We start from the raw sequence: 19,682 nt of genomic DNA, 5'->3' as shown, positions 1-19,682 counted from the left end.
CAACAGGACAAGTAGCTGGGCAATATGTTGCCTAGAAGCAAGGGCAATATACATTGTGTGCATGTCTCTGTCTGTTTGCAGTTTAGCTGACAGTCTTGAGTGTCACAGTACCCCCCAACAGAGAGAGCAAGAGAGACGAGGGGAAGGGCGCATGTGTCCATCAGCCATTTGTAAAATTCCTGGAAGCAGTATGAATCGGGTGTGGTGCATTTTTCTAGGAGCAACGTGACATTGACTGGTTTGCTCATTAAGCTAACATCTATCGTACTTAATAGTACCATTGTGTATTTAAGCAGTACGTATGGCAGATTGACACTTTGGCAAAACAAAAGGTGATGACAGGAAAGTTTAGAATGAATCTCAACCTCTGGCACAGCCCTGGGCAACCATCCACACGTCGTTCTTTTAGCCTGCCAAGCCATTATAGAAAGGGGACAGACTGTATGCAAATCGGGCTTGGTCCCATCCCCAAAAGGGGCAGCCCAACCCGAACCGCTAGGACATATTGCAGTTTTGAGCACCCATTAGCAGCAGTCTGCATACGCACCCCTCAGGCAATCTTTGATTAACCCTGCTTGCGGGTGAATTTTTTAATTTCAGGAATTATTGCATGTTTTTCTACTAGCACTAATCTCTCACCATGTATTTCTAGTCCTTTGCTTAATATTTAAAACTGATGTAACGTCTGTTGGCATTTTGCCACTGTGATATTGAGACACTGTATCCGACATGTATCGGTTATGTTTAATACATCTATATTTGGGCTGAGTTTGGCAACTTATGTTGCTATAGAGTTCACAATTGTCTAATGGATACATTATTTCCCGTGAAGTTATTCTCATGTGTGCTGTTGCAAAGCTCAAATCTTAATTATTGCAAAATCTAACGTGATCCTCTTCAGAACTGATTGGAAATCCTATGGCTTTTTGTCCAATAGAAAATTTTGCTACAATATGCATCGTGTTGAGTTGTTGTTTAAAGGCTTCTTGTGGCAATTGACACTCTGGAGAGTTGAGGAAAACCTCTTCTCTATCCGGTTTAGAATTTCACCAGCCACCATAGGTAAATACCGAGAAGTTGGTAAGAAAATGGACCTTGTCGGTCTTATACAGCTAAAAAGTCAAATGAAAGATGGGATGGAGCACAATTTGTTGGGTCTCTGAGTACCATCTCTGTAGAATATCTTTTAATTATGATTGGGCTGTGTATCCATGCAGAAAATGTGTGGTAGATACGCCAACTTAAATAATTTCCACAGTGTAAGTGCACACTCACTTACATTTCAGGAAGAGTGAATTAAAAGAGCTTTACAATAACTAGAGGGCTCTCTGTTGGGAGTCATGTTATGTTGTTGTGTTAGCAGCACTTCTAAAGCACACATACACCTGGGGGCATCTTGGCGCTGAGGAGGCAGGCAGAAAGGAATGAAGCTAGAAAAGCAGGGTTTTAATCCTTGCCGAAAAGCAAGATGATTGGTAGTGTTGCGTAGCGGGAGGGGAGTCATTGGAGTAATTCATGAATGCCACCATTTTAGTTTTGGCTATTCGGTGGCACTCAAGCTGATCACTTTCATAGGAGTTCATCTAGGAGGGAAATGGAACATGGAATGTGAGGAATGACCGCAGCTCGTGGGTGTTGGCCATTTACACACCCATTGACTGCTCGTGGTGATTCTAATCCCTGTATGGCATTCGTATAAATTGTGTTTTACAGATGATTTTTGCATGTATAGGGTGAAGATTAAGCCGGTGTGTGAGAAAGTACACAGGAGCCAATAGGGATAGAGGGAACACAGCAGCCGATCGGAGAGTTAGCACTACAACAGCCAAGGTGATAAAGGGGCCTGTGAGGAAAGTGGCACACAAGAGCTGCACAAACAAATGGCTACAGTGGCACTCTCGTGCCAATTTGCAGAGACACGTGGGAACTAATAGAAAAGGTTTTAGGGAGAGGCACATGAGACCGAAAGCTTAAGGGAGACTGGTGACAGCTAGCAGATAGTAATGCAAACTGAGTAACAGGCGGGAGGGGAGCAGGAAGGGCAAGCAGATGAGAGGGTGAGGGGGAGAGCAGTCAATAGATGGCGAAACTGCAACAAACGAAATGAGAAACATGGCAGTGAATGTATAGAGAGTCCGCAGCCAGTGTGAGAATGGGAAGTAGGTGGAAAGAGAGACGGAGGTAAGGTACATATGACAATTGATGGTGACAAAAAAAACATGGCTGGATATTGAAGAAAGTTGAGAGAACCCAATGAAAACGGAGGCATGTAAATTGCAAGAAAGGGAGGCACATGAGCCAAAGGAACAGAGTGTATGAGAAACAGTGGAAAGGGTAATGGCCCAAAATGTCACCCTCACAATTAAGACGTCCGGAAATGCTGAAGACCCCCCCTCCCCCCCCTTACATCACATATATATATGTGGGGGGTATATGATCTACTATTAATCCGCATATATATGTGGTGTAAAGGGGGTTTACATTTTTCTTTTAAAGTCTGCGTTTTCGGCCGTCGTAATTATGACGGTCGCAGTGATGACATAGATCCATGGAAAGTGTGCCACACAGGCTTATGCATACTGACACATAGGGGTAGGGGAGGGGAGGGGAGGGGAGGGGAGGGGAGGAGGAGAGAGAGAGAGAGAGAGAGAGAGAGAGAGAGATACAGAGAGATACAGAGAGATACACAATTAGCTAAAGAGTGACAGCTGATTCTGTCATCAGCGGCAAACCCCACCTGGATCTTGTTTCTTTCTTTCATTCCCGATCCAGTGTCCTGTAACCAGTTCTATTTTCTATCCGTAACAGAGCTGCTTCGATGTCCCTCTCACTGTAGACTGCCTTACAGCCACCTGGGCAGATGAGAGGTTCATTGTCACCCTCGGTGGGAGCTGCAGCAGGAGGGTAAAACACTAATTACATCATGGAGGAGAACACCGAGCCTACACTGCGAGGGACAGCAGGTAACCTCTTTAATTCAAACCATGGAGCATGATGTTTTTTGTGGAGAAATAAACTGACGAGTAGATAAGACTTCACCTTGTGGAGTGAATATGATCGAGCTTCTTGTGATTGGGTGACGGAATGTCAGGGATTACGTTCTGTAACATTGTGCAAAGAGACTATTCCACGGAGTGCACTTGAGGGGATGTTTTCTTTAAGTGAGTGATCATGGTGCTTTGCTATCTGTGACGGAATGTTAGGGGTGAACCTGCGAGTGAAAGCAAGTGGACCTGGGTGCTTTCTGTTATTGAATAAGATGGGTGGTTTTCTTTGAGTGAGAGAGATAACCTCCTAAGAGTGCGAAGTGTGTGGGAACACTTCTGGAAGCAAGCATGTGTGATGGGACTCTTCCTGGAAGAGGGAAGTGGAACAGTGGCGAGGGAGTAAGAAGTGGGAAGGACTGGTGGATAGAGAGGGAGAGAGGGGTTGAGATTCAGTCTTTCCTATGAACAATCAAGTTGAGCTCCAAGTGCGTCGTGGGATGTTTCCTGTAAGGGAGATGCAGTGCTTTAGATAAGGTGATTGATTGGCCTGAACGCCTTCTGAAGACGAGTTCATGTCTTTGTCCAGAACACTAAATGTGCATTCTTCACCAATAGTCTAATATTTCAGAAGCTCTTTAAAGTGTCTAGCTCCTTGGTCTGCAAACTTTGACTCTCCACTTGTTTTGGAATACAACTCGCATCATAGCTAACCAGCATAGCCAAAGGTGAGGGATCTTGATGGCCCTAGTGCAAAACCTCTGGAGAGCTGCAAGTTGAAGACCATTGATCTAGGCTGGTATTTGTTACATACCTAATCCTCTGCAGTTCTGTAATATTTCCGTTCAGTTTATAGTGATTACACAGAACTTTATTTCCAAATTCCTGGACACTCCGGGGCAGTATTAGACTTCATGTTGTGCCCCTTCTGTCCGTTAGGCAGCAGTTGGGGTTCTTCTGAGGAGGATGTGGCTAGATGCTTGTTTTGGCCAGGCGCACAGCATGGCTTCCTCTTCTGGAGAGTGTTCACGCAAAAGGGTCCTGAAATAGTAGTTTTCAGAATTGAGACAAACTTATCTTTACTTTTGTTCCATCACAAAATGCATTTTGGGGCTAATATTAAGTGTTGCTGTAGATGTTGGATTGTGCAGCTGAGGTCATGTTCTGATACATAAATCGTGCAGGGGCAGGGTCTGGTTCATTGGCGAGTAAATGATGGACGTGGGACACCCGCTGCATAAACCTGTTGCCGTGGTCGCTCTTGTTCCATTTGTGTTTTAAATACATTTTTACAGTTGTGCGTATGCACGGGTCTCACTCCAAGCCCTGTTTGCAGCATACCTTAGGCACAGGTCGCTAACCTACTTGCTGTTAGTGTTAATAGAGACTTGCTTGCGCCAAGTCTGCTGTAAAGGTCTTATCTTGGCCTCTGATATATTTACAGACCTGCTCACTATAAGATTGGGCCACACATTCCCTGTCTTTCTGGCTCTAGGACTGGTCATATTACAGACTTTGGCACTAACCTACGTTGCCCCTGGTGTGAGGCAAGACCTCTACAGTAAGCCTCCTGCTCGGGCCCTTCACCCCCCCCCCCCCCCCCCCCCCCCCGGTCACAGGTAATCCATTCACTAGACCGTAATCCCACTAGGTCTTGGGCAATATATGCACAGACCTGTCCACAGTGGCATCTATAAAACGAATCCCAAGAGTAGCAAACCCTCTGTATGGTTGAACTGTCCTTTGTGTGCTATTTACCACTGTTGTGCAGTCGAGCGCTATCCTTGATAGATTTGTATTCCACCCTCTCATTTCTTATTCCGAGTTTTTAATCTGGCCTTGTTTTCCATTTGGTTCAGCTGCCTAAAATGTCTCCTATTGTGTTTTATCACTAAAATCAATTTCCAGTGTACATAAGCTGAATGTGCTGGGGTGGTACACGATGGAGGTGCAGAGGTATATGTAACGGTTAACCTCTTTTCTTCTCCCCTGCACGAAAGTCACAACCCAGATCATGTTCTTGGAGGAGGTTTCATTATTAATGTCCCATCTCGGTATCGCTAGAGCACACATGACACATATCCTCCATTCATTAAAACGGTCTATTTTTCACCCCTTAGGTTTCCCTGCTTTAGCTTAGAATGTCTTATTTTCTCTGCACCCCAACTCTGCTTCATAACATTAACTTTGCCACAGTCCTTCCTTTTCTTTCCTTGTAGTTGTGTGCAACGCCGTAGAAAACTAAATCCGGGAAAAGGGGACAGACACAAATTGTGACCCCCCCCCCCCCCCCCCGAAAGCAGTGGGCTGAAAACCGATCAGTAGAGAAGCTATGTAGTTAAGTCTGTTTACATATTGACCTATCATTAACCGAGTCGATTTCGTACAGAACCACTTCCTGTAAACTGCAATTATAAAAAGGTAAAAAACTGTACCATTACACTTTTGTGTCTCAATTTGAAAGTAAGTGTAAGTAAGAAAAGGTATGCTTTAATTTTTTTTTTTTTTTTTTTAAAAAAGGGGTATTTTGATGTAACATTCTTCATACATGATTTATTCGGTATGTGTGCCATCAAAGCACACATCATACACATATACAAACATAATTACAGAATAATAACCAGTAGACCCCAGTTAAATACATTTTAAGATGACGACTAAAAACATAGAAAAAAAATAACTAAATGTCATATGAAATTACTTTGTCAATGGCATTATCTCATTATCCTTATCCATGCTCTGTGTAGAAACTTTGCCACCAAGTGGACCACAGATAGCTCTCACAGCTTGTAATACTAAAATGTAGTGCTTCCACAAACCTCCGAATTCCATTTAATTTAAACATGGGTAATACGTATTAAGCTCTTAGGGCATCGTACCCATTCCACAACAACATAAAATGGGAAATTGATTCAATAGGTGCACCACAGATCAAGCAGCCTGTATAGTTGCAGGACTGGGCATAATGCACCCCCCGTCCCCCATGTGACAGTGAAAAGATTCTTATTCCCCCGTCTGTACTTTTCCAACTTCACGTTTGCTTTAGACACATGCTCCGTCCAAAGACCGTTCTCAACAAGACAAAGACCCAGATAGTCATAAGCCCAGACCTGCTCAATTTCCTCCCCTTTCACTTCTATGGCAACAGTGGATCTCCTAGCCGCTCAATGCCTGAAAAACATTTACTTGGTTTTTGCTTGGTTTATATCCAGGCGCAGAGGCCCACATTTTCTCACAACTAATGACATGGCATGCTTGGCTCCCTTGGGACTAGTTGCAAGCAGCACAGCGTCATCTGCGAAAAACAATGCTGGAGGACGCATGCTGCCTATCCTAGGGGCATCCAGGCTGTTGTCCGCCAGCGCCTCCTTTATTAGTCCATTGACCAAGACAAAAGAGCAGTGGGGCCAGAACACACCCCTGCCTCACAACTCTCTGCATCTCAAAAGACTCAGTCTATTCACCTCTCACGCCCCAAAACACAATAGCCCTACTTTCTGAGTATAGAGATTGGATTATAGCAAGCAAAGTAGGCAGAATGTTATAAGCAGCCAAGACCAGACGAAGTTTATTCTGCGTAACTGAATCAAAAGCGGTACAAAGGTCCACAAAAATTGCATAGAGTTTGGTATTATTGAGACGTGTATGCTTTTTTCACTAAAAGATGAAGCCGGAAGCATTGCTCCAATGTGCCCATACCATCCTGGAATCCTGTTTGTAGGTGACTCAGAATTCCCTCAGTTACGGACCATTTCTGCAGGTGTTCGAGGATGACCTTTGCATAGATTTTCCCTGCCCCATCTAGGAGGGAGATGGGTTAGTAATTCCCCAGGTGCTCCCTCCCTCCTTTTTTGTAAGTGGGGATGAATACAGCCTCCCGGCAAGTCGCTGGTACGGTGCCCAATTCAATAGTAGGATTGAACACTCTAGCTAATACTGGTCCTTAAACAACCGGCTCCTCCTTCTAGGGATCAATGCTTATAAAATGTCCTACCTGCCGATGGCAGAACTAATCAGCCTGGGAAAGGTCAGCTTCCTGCTGTCGGTTCACCATTGTTTCGTGGTGCTGGCAATTCAAGGAGTTCAGAAGATCAGGATGGGAGCCAGAGGCCCACTGTGAACCCTCCTTCAAGAACAAGTGAGCAAAGGTAGATTCCTAGCTGGCAGGATCGCCTCTCTACTAAGAGTATCCTTGGTACCCACAGAGATTTGCTTTGTGTGCCTACACCCATATTTGTCCCAGAGCACCCTGCTTGAGCCAGTGCAAACTACATCTGCTTTTTCCTGGCCCCAGCTGCTTAACTCCACTGCACTGCATACTTCACCTCCTAGCCTCAGAAAGTGAGGTTATGATTTCTACCTCAGACTCCTTCTTCTGATGTGTCTACACTCCAAAGATGTTTGACACCTGAACTGACCTCTGACCCACCACTGAGGTACTGCACTGCTGCCCCATGGCGTTGTGTCCATACTGCTCTGCAGTACTGTACATTTATTTACCGAAGTGGAAGAAAAATGCAGTCGGGTGAACTGAGTCAAGAGCAAGCAGATTGTGATGCAACTGCAAGTGAATTCAGAAGCAAAGGAGACAAAATGCATTCATTTAAGAAGGCTGGGCCTTATATTCCCTGCATCCGCCTGGTATAGTTAGAGATACTCTGTTTTGAACTACATATATGCTTGCTGATAAAATGGAGTTCCACTTTGGCACCTAGAAGTGAGGTTTTAACGGCATGCTAACATGAATGCTGTATCGCACAAGTTAATTTAACTACACATAAGCTCCATATTCCTGCCTTGGTATATGTTTGCGTGGATTTCCAAGACCATGTTGATACACGTGTGAGCTTAATTAGGAAGTGGATACACATCTGCACTCTTTTTTCATTTTAGGAGGTGCAGAGAGCTATCCTGTAGAGACGGGGGCTTGACCGTTTCCACATTAAGAGTTAATGTACTGATTGGAAGGTGGGAAACCCCGCCTTAATGTCTATTTTGGGGAGGAATGATAGCTTACGCAACACAGGTTTGAATCTCGATCGTGCGCTTAGAAACCACTTGCTGGTATTAAGTGCGTTGTAAATGAACAATAAAATAAAAATATATAAGAAAGCGAGACTGACCGTTTTGGGGGTACAGTCTGCCCAGAAAGCCCTCTTCCGTTGAGGTGAAGATCAAGGCTCCAAGAAGGGAGTAGGACCCTTCCCTCACCCAACCCAGAGGAACATTTAGGGAGGCCTGCTGTCTGCCCAATCTTGTTCAGTGGAGGCGACAGCCATTGCAAGTGCTCTCTGGCAACCTTCCCGGCTCGCAAGTGCATACAGGCCTCACCTCGTGGCTGGAGACCTTGGATGAGGTCTCCCAACAAACAGAAGTTCAGTAACATTGCTGAGCCCTGTTTTCCAGCTTTAATCCATTGAGCTGGCCCCACCTCTTTTTCAAGCCATTTTTCGAGCTGCTGCAAATACTGGAAGCTGCCCCTTAGACTGCTTTTCTACCCAATTTTGATCTGTCCAGTTGCCGACTCAACCATCACTTGCCTCTGCTCTAGCCAACCAGCACTGAAGACCCACATTGTATCGTTTAAAATTGGTCCAGTCGCCTTAAAAAATGCGGTACATATTGACATGCTCAGTCTTATATATTTCTGAGGCTTGTGGACCTGCTTAGAATCACATGCTTTGCATAGGCCGACATTTAGTGGAAGCTGTGGAGTATTGCACATGATTTCGGAAGTTCGAAAAAGGGATGTCGACAGGGCGTGACTGTAATACTATCCCTAGTGTGACGTACCCTGTATCCATGATCCCTCATGTGTCGAGGTCCCTCAGATTCTTTATTTTCCACCATTGTGGCAAGTTGTCTATTAGCAGAGTCTGTGGCCGTGCGCCACTAAGAGTCCACATTTTTCTGAATTTCTCTTGTCGTTTACATTTGACGCATTCATTTGACGGTTGGTTTCTGGCTTCCGAACGAACCAGGCGTCTGCTCCGACAACAGGCTTCGGCCTACACCTGGCTTTGGCCTACAAGTAGGGAGAGTGGGGGGAGTGATCCTTTCATATTCAGAGAATACATACCCCCACCTTCAAGTTTTACCTTTAGTGCAACAGGAAATTCCAGAGTTTTTGTAACCACTGCCCTCGATGTGACCATCTCGAATCCCGTTGTCCTTTGTGCAAGCTCTTTAGGCCCAAGACCCTAAAGGAGCGCAGAACCAGGAGGTGGGCAGCATACGCCATGTCGGCAGAGTCTGATACCACCGCCGGGATCTTCAAATCCGACTATGAAGGCCACGGCAGCCAAGACTCGGAGCCTGAAGACACCACAGAGGAGCTGTCTAGTTCCCACACCCTTGTTGCCCGCCTCGAATGGCAGTCGCAGCGCGCTGCTGTGAGGAAGGCTTCTGGGGATGCGACACACCTCTTCCCATAAGCACATCCCCCAGCCTCCCCACAAGCGTCCCTTGACAACCTCGTCGTCGTCGGAGGACCGCAAACAGTTGGTTTGCGCCTTTTTGGCCCACCACGGCGCACCAACCGCACCCGCGGTGGTTCCGCCTACGCGTTTACCACATGGCGATCATACAGACACTTTGCCGAAGGGTGCGCAAAAACATAAACATCTGTCAAAAAAGCACAAACACTCAGAAATATACCATAAAGAGCCCTCTGGTCATTGTAAACGGACTCCTCAGACCCCTGGTGACTGTAAAGAAGAATCCTCACCTGTGTCTTCTTCCCTGAGCAAGAAGCGCCCTAGGAAAAGTACCAAGGACACTGTTCCACCAGAAGCGCCTTCCGTAACAAAGGACACCCCTGTGGCACCAAACTCCATTCTGTCTTCTACCCCCTGGACTCAAACCCAGTTTGAAGATACCATGGGAAAAATCTCATTCTTTGTGGATTTTATGTGCAGGCTGCTCACTCCTCCAAAGCAGCCTCCGGTACCTCCTCCAGTGCTAGTGGCACCTTCTCTTCCTGCCCCAGCCTTGCTGCCCAGGGAGCCTTTACAAGGACATGCAGGCCACACAAGCAGACCAGTATATGTGGATAGATGATCAGGGTGACCCCTGTCAGGATGGTGATACCTACCTGCAGGACCAGGACGACCCAGACCTCATCTTCATGGTTATAGGTCAAAGGATCGAATCAAAAGGATCGAAATGCAATAGGGTCGAATCAAAAGGACCGAAGACAAAAAGGTCAGTTTTTTATTTATTTATTTAATTTTATTTTTTGGTGGGGAGGGTCCCTCCCCAAACCCTGTTTTTAGTGTAAAAAACACTTTTTACACCAAAAAAAAAAATATACATTTTTTAAAAAAGGCATTCGACCCTTTTTTGTTTTCAGTCCTATTGACTCGAACCCTTTGTCATTCGATCCTTTTGATTCGACCCTTTGACTGGACACGCCTCTTCATCGACCCTATTGATCCCTCCATAGTGGAAGGCGGTCGCTCCTCCCCCATTGCGGACCGACCACTCTACAATGAGCTGCCGAAGAAGGCTGCTCACCACTTTGGCATTAAAACCGACAAAGCCAGTCCCGCAGGGACTTACTTCGTGGAGGATATTCTCAATGAGAAGAAACCTGTCTGCCAAGCTATAGCTCTTCTGGAGTCTATTAAGAAGAGGGTCTCTCCATCTTTGTCTACCCCCTCCCTTACTAGGCCGGTCAATCCTTGGGTGGTCAAACCCTTCAGGGCCTCTCCTTCAGATCCCCTCTACATTAGTGGTCACACTGAGCTGAGACACCACCTAACAAGGATTACAAGAAATTGTACACGCTAGAGAAGCCTATCACAGCCTCTGCGGTGTACCTTACTAGCATAGCAAACATCATTTTGCTTGCCAGCTACAGCAGCACCCAGTGGGATGAGGTTTCACAACATCTGGACTTAGTACCGTAACCGGCATGATCCCACCTTGTGAAGATTGCTGCAGAGGGAAAACCAGTCTCACAAAACATCCTGAAGAATGTCTTTGACTGTGCAGACACCTCAGGAAGAGTCCTTGCAGAGGGAACCCTTCTTAAGAGACATTCCTAGCTCAGAAACTTAGGATTTAAGCCAGAGACACAAGCGGCCCTAATTAACATACCCATTGAGGAGGATCTCCTCTTTGGCAAGGCGCTCGACGACCAGCTAGAGACAGCAAAAGAGCATGAGACCATCAAGACCCTTGGTCGGCTTTCCAGCAAACCCTTTGTCCCAAGGGAAGCGTTTAACACACGCCAAAACCTCCGGGCGCAAGGCTCAGGAAAACTGGGCCAAGCTGGAGCAAGCACATCTGGCGCCTCCTTCTGTAGTCCACACACTCGGATGTCCTACCAGTGAGGGTTTCGCTGCGGGAAAGGACGAGGCAGGGCTGCAGCCTCTAGAGGTGCAGCTGCCAAATGACGCACTGATCCACGTTCCCTCCCATGCGTCCCCAGTCAGGGGTTGCACAACAACCTTCGCCCATTAATGGGAGGGAATAACATCAGACCGCTGGGTCTTAGATACAGTGGCAAAGGGATACTCGGTGGAGTTCCTCGAAACACCTTGCCACCATCCACCTTGCATAGGACGCATGTCCTCCGCACATCTCAATATCCTCAAGGAGGGGATTGGGATCCTACTACAAAAAGGAGCCATCGAGCTGGTGCACTTCATGGAACAAAATCAAGGTATCCATTCAATGTGCTTCCTTGTTCCGAAGAAAGATCTTAGAACGTGCCCAGTGCTGGACCTGCTCCCTGCAAACACGTATGTCAAACCTCAAAGATTCAGACTGACAATGTTGCAGGAAGTCATCCCACTATTGAAAATAGGGGATTACATGGCATCATTGAATATGAAAGATGTATACTTCCATATTTCAATGTTGCCAGTGCGCAAAAAATACCTCTGATTCAAATTGGGAGACGATCCCTACCAATTCGGAGTGCTACCATTCAGCATTGTGTCAACCGTCGGGGTATTCACAAAGGTCCTAGCCGTGGTAGCCACCCACTTGCGAAGGCAGTCCATTCCAGTGTACCCGTATATAGACAACTGGCTAATTACTGGGTGCATTCAAAACACGCAGCAAACTATCAATCTGCTGTTCCAATTCGGCTTCTCCATAAACGAAAAGAAGTCGAATCTAGTGCCCACCGAAGTAAAGCAATATCTGGAGGCACGAATCAAAACAGACGTCGGACTAGTCTAACCCTCCGGGGAGAGGGTCCAAAACATGTTGTTTCAAACACCTCAGACGCTACGAAAGGCAATGCGCCAACTAAGAATGACGGCTTCCTGCATCTACCTAGTGCCTCATGCCAGGCTGCGCATGTGTACAATGCAAGAGTGGCTACCGAAACAATGGTTGCATGTAAGCAGGTTGTGGGACTATCTGGTGGTGGTTTCGCAACCTCTGGTTCAGTCATTACTGTAGTGGAAGATGGAGACTATCTGCTTAAGGTACAGCCTTTCCACACACCAGCGATCGGCACCCTCATGACCGATGCATCAATGACTTCGTGGGGCGCTCTTCCAGCTCACTTCCAGCATTCTACTGCTAACCAGGAAGTAGATCAACCATCTAGAACTACTAGCAATTCTCAAAGCTCTTCAAGACTCAGCTAGTGCACATGGACAGTACCACAACTATGTTTTATGTGTCCAAACTAGCCCCGAACATCTGTCGGTGGGCACTGCATCACATGTTGCTAGAGGCCCAGCATGTTCCAGGGGAACTCCATTCTCTGGCAGACATACTAAGAAGGAGTACAATGCTACCCCCGGAGCACGAATGGAAACTAAATGCAGACGAGCAAAACGTCTTCTCAAACTGGGGGTTCCCAGAGATGGACCTTTTCGTAACACTGGAAAATGCGCAATGCCAAGATTACAAGTCCTGGTTTCCCCAGAAAGGATCCAATGGGAACGTACTACTGATGAACTGGTCAGGGAAATTTGCATTCGCTTTTCCCCTCGACTCCTCTTAACAAAATAGTCCACAAGCTACACCGGGAACAAGTAACACTGTTCCTAATAGCTTCAATGTGGGCCCACCAGACCTGGTTCTCACACATACAAATGATATCCCTGTGTCCTCCCATGGAAACTGCCTTGCACGGACAACCTGTTGACCCAGGATCAGGGAACAACGCTGTACCCATGCCCTCAGAATCTGAACTTAGCAGCTTGGCTCCTGAGGTCATAGAGTTTGGTTATCTTAGACCAAAGGTGCATGGAAATACCCAAGGAGGCCCGCAAGCCTAATACAAGGCACTGCTATTGTAACAAATGGAAACGCTTTGTGTTATGGTGCAGAACATGGTCTCTCAACCCAACCGACTGTTCTCCAACCAATATAGTCCACTACCTGCTCTACCTACTTGACTCAGGATTAATCTTTAACTCACTCAAGGTACACCTAGCGGCTCTCTCCGTTTACACCACAACTCTGGAAAAAAAAAATGTAGTGTCAGAAGGTATCCGTAGTTAAGGGTTTCATGGAGGGTGTCAAAAAGCTGTACCCTCCCGTCTCTAATCCTACTCCCAGCCGGGACCTCAATGTAGTACTCAAAAGGCTCATGGGGTGGGGGGCCTTCAAGCTTATGCACAAGGCCAGCCTTAAACATCTGACATTCAAGACAACCGTCCTCATAGCCGTTACCTCTATAAGAAGGGTTTGCAAACTATAAGCTCTGTCAGTAGAAGAGCTTGTAGTCTTGGGAGGATAGCTCGGGGGCAACATGCTTGTCTTGGTAGCAAGATGACACGGAGCACCACAGGTTCGATCCCCGGGTCTGCGCTTAGAAACCCCTGGCTATTAAGCGCTTCATAATTAACCTGTTATATCAAGCCCCTTTCGTAGTTCTACACAAAGACAAGGTGGTGCTATGCACAGAGCTTCCTGCGTTTTTTTTCAAAACCCTCAAATGCAGCAGAAAGAAGTCAACATACACTGGATGTTCGCAGAGCTATCATGTTCTACCTTCAAAAGACAAAGACCGATCATTTCATTATATCAGTAGCCGCTGGAATTATGATGGATTATGGTGAGTAATGCATTGTGCCTCAACCAATATGGCCCCCGGTTTACCTCCCTGCAGGCAATGGCAGCAAATGCCCAAGTTACAGCAGTGTTCAAGATGCAGGTGAGAACACCAAATCGAGCCCGGATGTCTTCTCCGACTTTCAAAATGGATAGTTCACCTGGGCAGCCCCACTCTATCTTACCGCCTGAGGTAAGTGTCGCTTTCCTCTTCTGTACTGCTGCTAAAATCTGCATCCTGACCATTTAAATCCCAGTAGAACAGAGAGCTGTCTCACATGCTGGACATCCAGGATCAGCACTGGTCTAACATGCACCCTTTCACCCTTGCAACAAGCTTCCTTTCTTGCCAGCAGAAGCTTGCTGATTGTTCTCCCACCTGCAATGTATGCAATTCAATGTAATTTAATACTTTGCATCCATTTCCTCTACTCTGAAGCCGGCACTTCCTCCCCCTAACCACCTCAGCAGAAGAGACTTTCTCCCCCTGTCTCATTCCTAATACCCAAAGAGGACAGATACATTTGAGTTTGACAGCTCTGCAAAATATTGTGGTTGGAGCTTGGTGTGCTCCTCACTCTCTTTTGAACATGGCCAAGGTTTTCAGCTTTAGTGACTGTGATAGAGTGGTTCAGTTCGAGGGTTTGGGGAATGCCATAGTGAGTGTCTCTCTGCAATTTTACAGGCTGCTAGCCATGCCCTATCTATGCTGGGCATTAATTGTATCATTCTGGATCACAAAAGGCAAGATAACAATGTTTGAAGGGCATTTTAACAGATTGCAGAAGGTAGAGAGTCTCGATAAGTAGAGTAGAAGTTCATAAAGTCTGTTATACAGAGTTTTAGCTCAGTGTCTTGGGTGTCTGCCATCAAGCAAACAGACTTTATGTTATCTGTCATATGTGTTATCCATCAACATTGATTCCACAATTGTGCCAGATAACTAAGAGTTAACGTACTTAAGAAAAATATTCTCTTTATTCCACTCTGTACAAACCCTGTGAAAATGAAAAGCTAATTTAGCCATAAATATCTTTCCCTCGCACAACATCTCAAGGAGATAAATATCTAAGGGTGATTGCCCTATGGGATTCACATGGTCCAATGGCACCTGCTCCAGCATTTTGGATTATTTATTTGTGTCTAGCTTTTTAATCAACAGCATTATGCAGGCCATAGCACGGAGACTGCTATAATTGACAAAAAAGCTAGGGATTATGGACAAATGCAAGGCTGGCTTTCTGATCCTGCTTGATCTTAGCGCAGCTTTTGATCTACTCGACCATCAGCTTCTACAACAAGCCCTAGAAAAAGTAGCAAACTGCTCCAAGGAAGCCATAGGATGCTGTCCTCTTTTCTAGCAGACAGGGTGTCTCGGGTACAGTGGGAGGACAAATTCTCCTCTGAATTAAACATTTTCTGTGGTGTCCCCCAGGGCGCCAGTCTTTCGCCACTCTTGTTTAACCTGTACATCCGATTCCGCTGTGAGATAGACAAACGTCGGTTGTTTTTCACCAACTATGATGATGACACTCAGCTAGTCATGGAATTGACTGGTGACCATGACAAAGACAGTGCTATTGTAAATGACCTCTACAATAATATAGAAACTTGGATGTGCTTAAACAGTGATAACACCGAGCTGATGGTATTTGGCTCCAATCAGGCAAGGGCTAAACTTAGACCAGAATATCATTCTTTCAAGATCAAAGAAGCACTTATTGAGGTATTGAGCAAGGTCAAAACCCTGGGCATGACTCTAGAAGCATCCGTGAACTCAGATGTGCAAGCTATGTATGTAAGTAAAGATTTCTCGTACTACATTAGACTGTTAAGGGCAATTAAACCTTTTCTTAATGAGAAAAACTGCACAACAATTGCCAGAGCAACCATCTTATCACACCTGGACCTTGGGAATTCACTCCTTGTTGGAGCAAGTAAATAAAGTGTACTGAAATACCAAATGATCCAAAACAACACGATCAGACTTATCAAACAAAAAACAAGATCCGAGCACTTCAGTGAAGCCAGGCGCGAAATACACTGGCTGAAGATCGTGAACTATTCAAGTCAATAACGACACACAAGTGTCTCTACGCTGAAGAACTGGCGTACTTAAAATCTAAAATAGCCAGCTGTAACCCCACTCGAGCCCAGGCTCTTATAGCAATAACGACATATAAGAAAGCAAACGGCCTGGGAAAAGCCTTCCCAAACCGTGCAGCTATAAGCTGGAACAAGCTACCCATGAGTCTTAGACTAGAATCCAACCTTCTCACATTAAAAAAAAAACGAAAACTCTACTATTTAAATAAGCTCAGAATGTGAAATCGAGTTCTCGATAGGTTGACACACTGCTCATTCATTGTGCAGGGATCACAAGTGTCTTGTCAACAATGTTCTGTCTTCATGTCTTTGTGTCTCTCTGTTGCGCCCCGATGCCTGCAGGCTCACGGCGCATTACAAACAAATAAATATGTCATTGAAAATATTGCCAAAGGATACTAGTGATCATGCCCCTTTAAAACGCACTTGGGAAGGTAACCGAAGGCTGAAGAAAAACATCTGGCATACGAAAGTCGAACCCAGGCAGGGGGCAAACCACCTATGGTTGAGGCTTCAAGATATAATCTTTGTCAGCAAATTATACTAGACAACTGGAAAAATGGGGGGTGGATTTAAATTATGTGCATCTGCTTTTAGAGTTCAACTCGAAACCTAAAAAGTACCTGAAATCTGCCCCTACCCACAACCACAAGTTTGACGAGAGTCGGGGGTGGGGGGGTGCTGCTTGTAAAGACCTAAGGTTAATAAGGCACCCAACGATGGACGACATCCAATAGCGGTGAAAAAGAGAAAGCAGAAATATAATACCTGGTTAGCGCTACGCAAAACTGATGTTCTACAGAAGGACGCTGAAGCCATGTTATCAGCCCTGTCGATAAATGATGTGAGATTCATATGGAAACTGCTCAATGAGGGAGGTGTATTGCGTTCAGCCTCTTCGACAAATGTGGTTTCAGAGGAGGCATGGATAGACTTTTTATGAAAAATGATTTGCTCCAAAGAGGAGGCAGGAGAAGTCCATGCCTATTGAAACAATCCCAGGGTGGCTTTTCCCTTTGGATCAGCTGGATGTGGAACTATTAATTAAAAAAGCTATCCTGTCTAGAGCTCCCCCCCTCCAGCCTGATGGCATCACCAACTCTATGATCAAGGAATCTCCCGAGGCTTGGCTGTCGTTCATTCTCATGCTCTTTAATCAGATCATGAAGTCCGGCGGTGTCCCAGAATCTTGGAGATCAGCAATAATTGTCCCCATCTTCAAGAGAGGCAAAAGGGCAGAACCTTCCAATAACCGTCCGATTGCCCTCTTGGATGTGCTGGGCAAGTTGTTTGAAGCCTTTCTCCTGCCAAACTGGATCTGGACGGTGAAAGAGGACCTGCGGCAGACTGGTTTTGTTAAAGGGGTGGGCACAGGCTTGAACCTTTTCCTGTTAAACATCTTGAAAGGGAAGGCCCTCAATATTTCGAAAACTGGCTTTTGTTGACTTGAGAAAGGCCATCGACAGCATGCACTGACAAATGCTGTGGTCGAAAATGGAAGCCTGGAACTGCCCAGCTGATCTATGGCCTGCCATTAGGTCTCTATATGAGTCTACTAGCATCCAAATTAGACTCCACTCCCAAGGTCTGCTGGCTAGACCAATCTACACCCATAGAGGCCTACAACAGGGTTGTCCCTTGGGGCTGACTCTGTTCAACCTATTTCTTTCTTATGTGTGTGACGCCTTGGATCAGGCTAGAGCGTTTCCTCCCAACATAGGAGACCAAAGGCTGGCAAGGATCCTTTACAAAGACGATTTTGAGCTGCTCGATATGACACCGATTGGCTTGCAGTGGACACTGGTCGGTCTCCAGGGATATATGACCACCAATGGGCTGTCAGTGAACTCCAACGTAACATCTTGGTTCTGGGGCAAAAAGAGGTGGGCTGAATTCTACTTTTAAATGGTAAAGAGCAGGAACCTTTGGCCCAGATTTCTCAGGTGACATATTTTGGGGCCCTTATAAATACTAGTACGAATGATCAACCTCGACAATTTGCTCTAAAATCTAAATTGAAAATGTTCTCAAGTGATGCTGATTCAGAGAAAGTACAGCAAGTTTTCAATGCTCTCGTTGCTGACCTCTTCTAAACTAAAGGTGATTCCACTTTTAATTTACGGAGCGGAGGGGTTTCTATTGACACCTTGGTAAATCTGGTCCATCGTTAGAGGGCAGTTTTTGGAGGAAAATACTAAGGCGCCCTAACCTAATATCTACATCAATGATCAGATACGAGTTGGGTTTGATTTCATTAAACGCAAGAACGGTTTGGAAAATGCTGGCTCTGTATCGCGAATGCATGATGCCCACTCCAGCGAGACCTTACCAAATACTGGGGAGCAAATTGGTGAACAGCGGTGACTTATTAGTTCAATGGGGTAATGGCTGCCAGTTACTCTTAGAACAACTGGAAATTGAACTTAACAACCCAGCAAAGGGGAAGAGGAACTTGTGGCAGGATGACTGGGAAGTTGTGGCACGATGACTGGATCAAGACTCAGAAAGATAAAAACTCTCATTTTCTGCTGACTCCACTGAAAAACGAGAGTACATCCTTTGACTGCCTCCCTAAATACTTAACCAAGTTTCCCAACTAGTGGTGCAGAAGCCATTTCATGCGATTTAAACTGAACTTATACCAAACAAAGGAAATTCCACAGATCTACAAGATTGTGACTCATGTGGGTTGTAGATTCTGGGCTAAAAGGGCAGATGAAGGAACTGCTCAACCATGTTAAATTGTTTTACCCTGGGTTGACCGCACTAAGAACTAGGCACGTGGGCAAACTGATTTTAGATCGAAAATGCTTGGTTGCAGAAGAAATATGTACTTTTCTCCCGTTTGGGGGGGGAATATTCTGGCAGCATTTTGTCTCATAAAATATTTAAAGGATGTATTTTTGATGAAGTTCAGTTGTACTTGAGGTAGTAGGGGATGGGATATAATTTTGGTTTTATGAGATTGATTAATTTTTGTATGATGGCGAAAATGTTCTCAAAGATAAAGGTTTGTAATAAAGCAAAAATCAATACAAATCAATAGTTTATCTTGTATGAACATCACCAGCAGTCTCATGTGCCCCATTCACTCAAATCCAGTTTCAACACCCTGAGCCAAATCCTAGCTGCCAACATGTCCAATTTATCTATCACCCAAGCTTGAAGAACCTCTACTCCTTAAATAATTTTAGGAATTACTTTATGTTCATAAAACCTAATTAGTGGTTCAACAGAAAATGCCCCATATTTAGCATAGATTGCAGCCAAAACATTTGCTTCATATAATACAAAAACATGCATAGCAGCTTTATTTGACTTTGAGACAATCTGAAATCCTGCATTCGTTTTTCTCCACTGTCGATTCAGACACCCTAATAGCCCCATAAGACATTGTCACAAACGTAATTTAAACACTTCCTTAAAATGTGACTCAATTCAGTCCCCAATGCTCAATCGCAGAAGCTTGATCATAATTGCTTTTTCTTATGTCCCTTGACCTGAACCGTATTTAAGCAAAGCTTTCCAACAGATGGACCACATCTTTACTCATGGAAGCTCCGGTCC

At 45.4% G+C, this 19,682-nt stretch overlaps 1 protein-coding gene across 11 annotated transcripts in view; it reads left to right on the top strand.

Annotated features, from left to right (window-relative positions):
- Positions 1 to 19,682, top strand: part of LIPE (lipase E, hormone sensitive type) — a 338,475-nt gene that overhangs the window by 61,386 nt on the left and 257,407 nt on the right. For 4 of the 11 annotated variants that reach the window (XM_069640973.1, XM_069640971.1, XM_069640972.1 and 1 more), the window contains one exon: positions 2,809 to 2,963. The exons of 6 other annotated variants lie outside the window; for them this stretch is intronic. In XM_069640973.1, the coding sequence (XP_069497074.1) occupies positions 2,924 to 2,963 (40 nt within the window). In that variant the 5' untranslated portion in view covers positions 2,809 to 2,923. Of the gene's footprint in view, positions 1 to 2,808; positions 2,964 to 14,067; positions 14,203 to 19,682 lie in introns of all 11 variants that reach the window. One more of the 11 variants, XM_069640975.1, reaches the window with a different exon arrangement.

This window comes from Ambystoma mexicanum, chromosome 1q, assembly GCF_040938575.1.
Source record: "Ambystoma mexicanum isolate Mex_15411 chromosome 1q, UKY_AmexF1_1, whole genome shotgun sequence".
NCBI classification, from domain to species: Eukaryota; Metazoa; Chordata; class Amphibia; order Caudata; family Ambystomatidae; genus Ambystoma; species Ambystoma mexicanum.
Note: the sequence above shows the minus strand (reverse complement) of the source record. Positions and strands in the feature narration are given on the sequence as shown.